General features: G+C 33.7%; 1 protein-coding gene across 1 annotated transcript; it reads right to left on the reverse strand.

Moving 5' to 3' along the window:
- Nucleotides 1-6684: 6684 nt before the first annotated feature.
- LOC141552053 (olfactory receptor 10H1-like) lies at nt 6685-7629 on the reverse strand. The gene has a single exon (XM_074284461.1). It carries the CDS (start codon nt 7627-7629, stop codon nt 6685-6687), a length of 945 nt encoding a protein of 314 aa, XP_074140562.1.
- Nucleotides 7630-9386: the final 1757 nt, after the last annotated feature.

Below are 9386 nucleotides of genomic sequence, written 5' to 3' on the forward strand. Positions count from 1 at the left end.
TATTTTATTACCTCATTATCTATCCTGATTCTTTTGATTTCTTTTTTTTTTTTCTCTCATTGTAATTGCTAGCATTTCCAATACAATATTGAATAGCACTGAAGATAATGAGATTGGGAAGTCTTCTGGATAATGCTCATTATAAAAATGCTTGTTGATCCTTTAAGGAAAATTCATTCATACTTCTGTTTTTGGGTGTTTTGTTCTAAATAAAAATTGCATTTATTGATGGAATCATATAATTTTTGTTATTTTATTGTGGCTAAAATCAATTTTGTTAATAATTTTCCATATGTTAACTATCCTTGCAACCCTGGTATTAATCTCATTTAGTCAAAATATATAATCTATGAAAACTTGCTGTAGTCTCTGAGCTAGTATTTTAATTAGGATTTTTGTATCCATATTCAAATTTGCCTATGAATTTCTTTCTCTGTTTTTGTTATTCCTTATTTAGATATCAGTTCCATATTTGTTTCATAAGAAGATATTTGTGGAATTCCTTCTTTTCCTATTATAATAAATACTTTATTTAATATTGGAATTAGTTGATCTTTAAATGTTTAATAGAATAACTTGCAAATCCAATTAATCCTGAGGCTTTTTTATTGAGGTTCTTTTATAGCCTGTTCAATTTATTTTTTTCTAAAATAGGTTTATTAGGACAGTGTATATAGTTTATTGTAAATAAAGGGAATTTATATTTTTGTCAATATTCTTCCATTTTATTCAAATTGTTAAATTTATTGTCATGCAATTTGTTAAAAGAACTCATGATTCTTTGATTTCATCATCATTCCTTTCATTTTTGTTAGTAGAGATATGTTTTTTCTATCTTTTAAAAATCATATTAATCAATAGTGTATTTATTTTATTTTTCCATAACTGTGCCTAGTTTTATTTATAAATTTGATGATTTTCTTAAAATCCATTATTATCATTTTTAATTTTTAGGATTTCCAATTTGTTGTTTAATTGGGGGATTTTGTTCCTTTTCTAGGTTTTTTTTTAATTGCACACAATTCATTGGAGTTCTCTTTATTTTTATTTAATATAATAATTTTATAAATTTTCTCTAATTACAACCTTTGCTGCATTGGATAGTTTTTCTATGTTATGTAATTATAGTCATTCTCTTTAATGAATTAATTGATTGTTTCTCTGATTTATTCTTTTACACATTCATTCTTTAAATCATGTAGCCAAGATTGGAAGAGAAGTAGAAAACTGGGCAAAAAAAAAATTTTGCATCCAAGGGTTAGAACAAAGGCCTCATTTCTAAAATATATAGAGAATTGATTCAAATTCTTCATTTGATAAATGGTTAAAGGATATGAACAGAAAATTTTCAGATGAAGAAATTAAAGCCATTTCTAGTAACATGAAAAAATGCTCTAAATCCCTATTAATGAGAAAAATATAAATTAAGATAAATCATGTAACAACCAGATTGGCTAAGATAACAGGAAAATATTAATGATAAATGTTGGAAGGGATGTGGAAAAACTGAGATATTAGTATATTGTTATGAACTGATCCAACAATTCTGGAGACTAATTTGGAACTATGGGCAAAGGGCTATCAAGTGTCTCTACTAGGCTTTATATCCCAAAGAGATCATAAAAGGACCACATATGCAAAATGTTTGTAGCAGCCTTTTTTGTAGTGGCAAGAAACTGAAAATTGAGGGGATGCCCATCAGTTGGGGAATAGCTGAATAAGTTATGACATATGAATGGAATGGAATGTTATTGCTCTATAAGAAACGATTAGCAAGATGATTTCATAAAGACCTGCAAATACTTATATGAACTGATGCTAAGTTGGATTATGGTGTGTACAGAACCAAGAGAACATTGATCACAGCAGCAAGACTATGTGATAATCAACTCTGATAGACATGGCTGTTTTCAACAATGAGGAGATTCAGGCCAATTCCAATACAGTTGTGATGGAGAGAGTCATCTGCATCCAGAAAGAGGACTTTAAGGACTGAATATGGATCACAGCATAATATTTTCGCCTTTTTGTGGTTGTTTACTTGTTTTTTTATCATTTTTTCCTTTTTCATATGATTTTTCTTTTGCAGCATGATAAATGTGGGAAAATGTTTCCATAATTTCCCATTGAATATAATTTTATTGTATTGTGAAAAAGAATGCATTTATTATTTATTATTAGGAAAGACACTGAGAAGCTAGACTGGAACTAAAGGATGTCAAGTAAGATGGTGAGAGGCCTAGAGATCATGATATATGAGAATTGGTTTAAAAAACTTAATGGTTTTAGACTAAAGAAACAAATTGGAAAAGAAATGTTTACTCTCTTCAAGTACTTGACAGAATCCCAAAATTTGAGAAATAATAGACTTCAATGGGCATCTTGACAACTCATATAGAGAAGAGAATCCCTGTTATGATACATCTGACAAGTGAGTGTTTTGATTCTGCTTGAAGATGTCCAAGGAAAGAAAAAAACATAATCTTTGAGGAAGCCCATTACATTTTGAAATAGCTGTAATGGTTAAGAAGTTTTTCCTTTAATCCAGCCTAAATTCATCTTTTTTGGAATTTCCTGTGATGGATACTCCAGCTTCTGCCTTATAGAGTCCAATGAAAGAAGAATAATCTCTTCTCCCCATGACAGCCTTTCAAATATTGAAGACAGTTATCATATCCTGTTCCTTCCCTAGAGTCTTCTCTTCTCCAAACTAAATATGTCAAGTTCATTGAACTGATCTCTTTATGACTCAAGGTCCTTTACCATCCTAACTGCTCTTTTATGTATACATTCCAGATTTTTAGCTATCCTCTTTAAGCCATGGTGTCCAGAAATGAACACAAAACTACAGATAATTTCTGATATGAACAGAGAAAACCAGGACTGTTAACTCAATATTCTTAGAAGATATGTCCCTAAATGGAGCCTAAGAATATATTAGCATTTTTGACTGCCACATTACACTGCTAACAATGAGATTTCAGTCCATTGAAAATCAAGATTTTTAGAGCAGATTTCTAACCATGATTCTTCCATCTTCTATCTTCTTCAAGTGGAATTTGTCCCTATTGAATTTCATCTTAATAGAATCATCCCAATAATTTAGTCTATTCAAGTTTTTTTGGAACCCAATTATGTCATCCAGTGTACTAGCTATTCTTCCCAGTTTGATGTAAGCTGCAAATATAATGAGCATACATAACATTTATGCTTTTCTTCAAATTTTTTAAATATTTTTATTTAAAATTTTGAGATCCAGATTTCATCCTTCCCACCCCCTTTTCCCTCTCCCCTCCTTGAGATGATAAGTAATCAGATATAGATTATAAATGTACAATCAAGTACAACATTTCCATATTAGTCATTTTGTACTGAAGATTCATATAAAAGAAAAACCTAAAGAAAAAAAGTGAAAATAGTATGCTTTCATCTGTATTCAATCAATACCTGTTCTTTCTCTGGAGGTGTATAGTATGTTTCATCATTTGTCCTTTAAGATAGTCTTGGATCATCATATTGCTGAGAATAGCTAAATCATTCATAGTTCTTAATTGAACAATAATGTTCTTACTGTGTACAACATTCTCCTGATTCTGTTCACTTCACTACACCTCAGTTCATGTAAGTCTTTATAGATTTTTCTGAAATCTGCATGATCATCCTTTCTTACAATCCAATAATTCCATTACAATCATATACCATAACTTGTTTAGATATTTCTAATGTCTCAGACTTGTTTTAATTTGTATTTTTCTGCTTAATAATGATTAGATCATTTTATATGAATATAGCTTTAATTTCTTTGTCTAAAAATTGCCTTTTCATATCCTTTGATCATTTATCAACTGGGAAATAACTTGTATTTTTACAAATTTGGCTCAGTTCTCAATATAGTTAAGAAATGTAAATTAGGACAACTCTAAGGTACCACTTTTTTATCTTTCATAATGGCTAATTGACAGGTAAAGATAATGATAAATGTTGGCGGGAATGTGGGACAACTGGGACACTAATACATTTGATGGAGTTGTGAACTGATCTAACCATTCTGGAGGGCAATTTAGAACTTTGTCCAAAGGGCTGTGCATATTGTGCATACCTTTTGGTCCAGCAGTGTCACTACTTGCATCTGTATCCCAAAGAGATCATAAAAAGGGAAAAGAGCTCACATGGGCAAAAATGTTTATAACAGTTGTTTTTGTAGTGGCAAAGAACTAAAAACTGAGTAGGATGCACATCTGTGGGGAAATGGCTGAATAAGTTATGGCATATGAGTGTAATGGTATATTATTGTTCTATAAGGAATGATTAGCAGGCTGATTTAAGAAAAACCTGGAGAGACTTACATTAACTGATGCTAAGTGAAAAGGGCAGAATCAAGAGAATATCATGCATAGCAACAAAATTATGTGATGATAACTGTGATGGATTTGACTCTTTTCAACAATGAGGTGATTTAGACTAATTCCAATAATCTTGTGATAGAGACACATCCTCATTCAGAGAGAGGACTATGGGGACTGAATGTGAATCACAACATAGTATTTTCACATTTGTTGTTGTTGTTTGCTTGCTTGTTTTTTTCTTTCTTATTTTTTCCTTTTGACCTAATTTTTCTTGTGTGGCAATATAAATCTGGAAATATGTTCAACCTGCATTGGATTACTTGCTGTCTAGGGGAGGGAGAAGGAGGAAAGAAAATTCGGAACACAACATTTTGCAAGGGTGAATGATGAAAGCTATATTTGCATGTATTTAAAAAAACAAAAGGTTATTATTACAAAAAGAAGTATAGTAAAATTCCATAGAATACATGATCATCATCATTATTATATCATTTAACAGAGTAATTTTAAATTTAAATCAAAGTGACAATGACAAAAACACCATTTTCATTCATCTTAAAGTAAAAGTCTTCAGATTTTTTTCGTGGATAACTCTTTAAGGCAAATACTTGAAACTCAGTTCTTCCCAATCTAGGCGCCTTCTGCTTTGATTACTAAGAATTCTGAATTCTCCATTCAGTAAGAGAGAGGCATAGTGATGTAAGGAAGCATGTTGGGGATGGAATCAAAAAGATCGAGTTTCAACAGTGTAACAGAATAACAGCACTAGCACTTCCTGATTCAATGGATTGTGGCTTTGAAAAGCATGACAGTGATGTGATTAGTTCTTTCCTACTTTCTCTCCATGGCCAGAAGAGTGTATGTGTCTTTAGAACCACAGATATTCCAGATTTCAAAATTCTTTCCAACTCAGAATATTGTAGAACTTGATATGGAAAGAGACCTTGTATATAATTTAATTATTCAATGTCCTTATTTTAACAGATGAGAAAACTGAGAACTAGGAACATAAAAATGAAGAAGATCAATAAGGCAATAAGAATCAGAAAACATTGTTAAACCATTCAAGACACAAATTATCTTTATAAATGAACAGTCACAAAAGCACAAAAGGATTCCCAGAGAATTCACATATTCTTAATGGACAAAGGAGGAAATTCATCAAACAATTTAATGTCACTTAGATTGTGATCACAAGGATAGAACCAAAGGTTTTACTTTATAGTGATGAGACAGATTTTTAATTAGCTTATGAGATGTAACAAAGAATGCTTTCTAAAAGGCACTGAATGGCCAGGATATTTTTCTTTTTTCTGCCTGACTGTGTTGGAATGATACAGATATAAGACTCTGGATAGAAAGGGCCTTGAACCTTTTTTTTCAGAGACAACTCCTCTGTTCTTTGTCTTGTGGTGGTTATTATTTCTTGATTTCAGGTGAAGTGATATTATAGACAATCATGATCTTGTGGACTTTTCAAAATCAAAATGGTAAGCTAGCAGAGGAGAATCCATGCCAGAGTATGTGGTCAGTTGACTATGATCTACTAGCATATCTTTGAGAATCTTCTGGGAAGCAGCCTAGCAGTAAATTTATGCTGTGCTCTCCACTTAAAAGAATGACTCTGACCATTGATAATGCTTGGAAATGAACTTGGAGAAGCAAATGCTTTGTATCAAATCCTTTAAGTTTGATCCCAATATTCCAAGAAACCGGTAGAATGGAATGGAGAATGCCCAATTTTGATGATTTGTGTTTCTCTACTTCTGTTATTATAAGAAATATCCTTTTAAAAAGCTAATTGATATTAAGTGGCTAAATGTTACAAGTGATCTGGGAAATACTGTTAGCTGGTAGATAACATTATATATAACAAATTTAAATGTAGGTTTGCACTGATGAAATTAGAAAGCTATCCCAATTTCTCAGGGATATCATAAAACTCCGAGGGGAGATAGAGTCTTGATTCAGAAACTTAGATGGCATAGTAGATAGTGTTGGACTTAGAATGAGAAAATCTTGAGTTCAAAATCTTAGATACCTGCTAGTTATGTGACTTGGGCAATCACTTAGCCTGTTTCCTTACATGTAAAATAAGGAAAACAATAGTGCCTACCTCAAAGATAGGTAGTTGTGAGAATTAAATAATATAATATTTAAAGTTCCTTACAAGATTAATTTATAATATAAAGGCTATTATTGTGACTCATGTGGCTTCAGAGAATAAGTCCATTCATTCATTCATTTGTTCATCCATTTACCTAAGGACTATTCCATGGCATAACATCTCAAAAGAAAATTAAATAATGCTATTCCTAGAAATCTTGTAATCTACTTATCAGTGTCTCAAGGGATATTGGCTACTGAAAAAGACCTTCTTCAGGGCATTCTTCAGTTCCTTGTTCCTCAGGCTGAAGATTATGGGGCTCAAAAAGGGAGTGAGAGCTGTGTAGGTAATGCCCATCAGAGTGTCTCCTTCCAAGGATTCTGGGGCCTTGGGTTTAAGATAAATGACAGAGGCAAAGCCATAGTGCACAACTACTACAGTGAGATGAGAGGCACAGGTAGAAAAGGCTTTGCGACGGCCCTCAGCCGAAGGAATTCTTAAGATGGTGGCCACAATAAAGGCATAGGATAGGAGGATGAAGAGGAAGCAGGCCAATAGGACTGTGATGCAGACCATCCCCACTCCCATGGCCACCACTGAGGTGTCACCACAGGCTAGCTTTAGCAAAGGGGGTACATGGCAGAAGAAATGGTGAATCTTATTGGGCCCACAGAAAGTCAAGTGAAAAATGGAAAGTGTAACCATAAGTCCCATTACCACGCCACCAAGCCACGAGGAGACAACTAGCCAGGCACATCCCTGTGGGTTCATGAGCACATTATAGCGCAAAGGGTGGCAGATGGCCACATAACGGTCATAGCCCATGACTGTGAGCAGGAAAGAGTGGGTGAAGCCAAATGTGAAGGAGAAGAACATCTGGTTGGCACAACCCAGGAAGGAGATGGTGTGGTGACTGGAGACCAGGTCAATGAGCATGCGAGGGATGATAACAAAAGTATAGAAAATTTCTGAGATAGAGAGTGCACATAGGAAAAAATACATGGGTGTGTGGAGGCTTCGCTCACTCCGGATTGTCAACATGATGAGAAGGTTGCCCAGCAGTGTGAACAAATACATCAACAGAAGTATCACAAAGAACATTACCTGAAGATGGGGGAATGTGGAGAAGCCAATGAGGATGAACTCAGTCACCACGGTACGATTTGGCCTCAGCATGGAGGCTCTGCAAGAGTTGGATATGAGAAAAATAAAGTTGTCATTGAATCATAAACTCTGAGAGTTGGAATGGACTTCAAAAAGGTATCTAGTCCATCCACTATAGAGAGCATCAATTCTCTCAAGCGCATCCCCAACAATTCATTATCCAACCTCTATTTGAAGACTTCCATTGTCAAAGAGCTCACTCCTACTTCAGGCAGATCATTCCAATTAAGGACAGTTCTCACTGTAAAAATTTGGAATATAAAAAGATGAATGTGAATCTAATAGTTCTGTTCCCATCACAGGGGCTAACTTGAGGGGTAGATATGAGAATAAGGTAAGACAAATTACCAGTTAATAATCAATTCAAAAAGTCATTTTGCCTTAGTGTATACAAAAAAATATATCAAAATATCAAGATCTTGAGTAGATCTATCACTCCATCCAGTCTTTGGCTTACTAAATATTCTTTTATCCAAGGCAAATCTAGTACTTCATCCTTCTCCACCTCTCTCCCTCCCCTCAGATTTCCTTAGAGTTGTATGCTTCTTACAATATCAGACTCATGGGTGTGTATCTAGCACCATTCTGACGGTCTTCTCCTGCCTCACCATATGATGGAGAGAGTTCCAGACACTATAGTTCTTTTCCATGTGAGATCTAATAAGGAGAGTATAAGACTGGTGAAATCTAAAAAAAGGAATGGGAATTAAATATTTAATAATTTTTTAAAAATTGAACAGGAATAGAAATGATCCTGGGACTGGATTCATCATTCAATTGTGTCAGCTGGTATTCATAAGGACTCTTCTCATCTATTTCCTTTATTCTTTAATAATTGGACCATTTGGGGATGTGACTCTCCTCCCAATTGTTCAATGATGAAGAGAGCCATGAGGACCATGGGAACTGAATGTGGACCACAACATAGCATCCTCACTCTGTTGTTGTTTGCTTGCATTTTGTTTTCTTTCTCAGTTTTTTTTTTCCCTTTCTGATCCTATTTTTCTTGTCCAGTGAGATAACTATATAAATGTGTATACATATATTAGATTTAATATATATTTTAACATATTTAACATGTATTGGACAATCTGTTATCTAGGGGAGGGGGTGGGAGGGAAGGAGGGGAAAAATTGGAACAGAAGGGTCAATGTTGAAAAATTACCTATGCATATGTTTTGTAAATAAAAAGCTTTAATTTTAAAAAAATGATTGGTCCAAACTGTACTTTTCAATGGGACTTGTATTAAATTTTTCATTTCATTGGCATAAGGACCTTGAAGTGAGAGAATTCCTTTTTTCGAAGATCTAATTCAGTTCCAATTGCTCAATGATGGACAGAATCAGCTACACCCAGAGAAGGAACAATGGGAATTGAGTATAAACTGTTTGCATTTTTGTCTTTCTTCCCAGGTTATTTTTACCTTCTGAATCCAATTCTTCCTGTGCACCAAGTAATTCTGTTCTGCACACATATATTGTATCTAGGATATACTATAATGCATTTAACATGTATGGGACTGCCGGCCATCTAAGGTGGAGGGAAGGAGGGAAAAATTCGGAACAGAAGTGAGTACAAGGGATAATGTTGTAAAAAATTACCCATGCAAATGTACTGTCAAAAAAATTATAATTATAAAATTAATTTTAAAAAAAGAGAATTTCTTTTTTCCAAGTCAAATTGGCATCTAATTCCTCTCATTTCTCCTGATTTGCCCCTCTAAAGTCAGGTCAAAGAAATCTAACCACTCTTCTCCACTGGAGGATAC

This window comes from Sminthopsis crassicaudata, chromosome 1, assembly GCF_048593235.1.
Source record: "Sminthopsis crassicaudata isolate SCR6 chromosome 1, ASM4859323v1, whole genome shotgun sequence".
NCBI lineage: Eukaryota > Metazoa > Chordata > Mammalia > Dasyuromorphia > Dasyuridae > Sminthopsis > Sminthopsis crassicaudata.

Coding starts and splice junctions, on each gene's coding strand:
- LOC141552053 (XM_074284461.1), bottom strand. CDS start 7,629: ATGCTGAGGCCAAATCGTACCGTGGTGACTGAGTTCATCCTCATTGGC.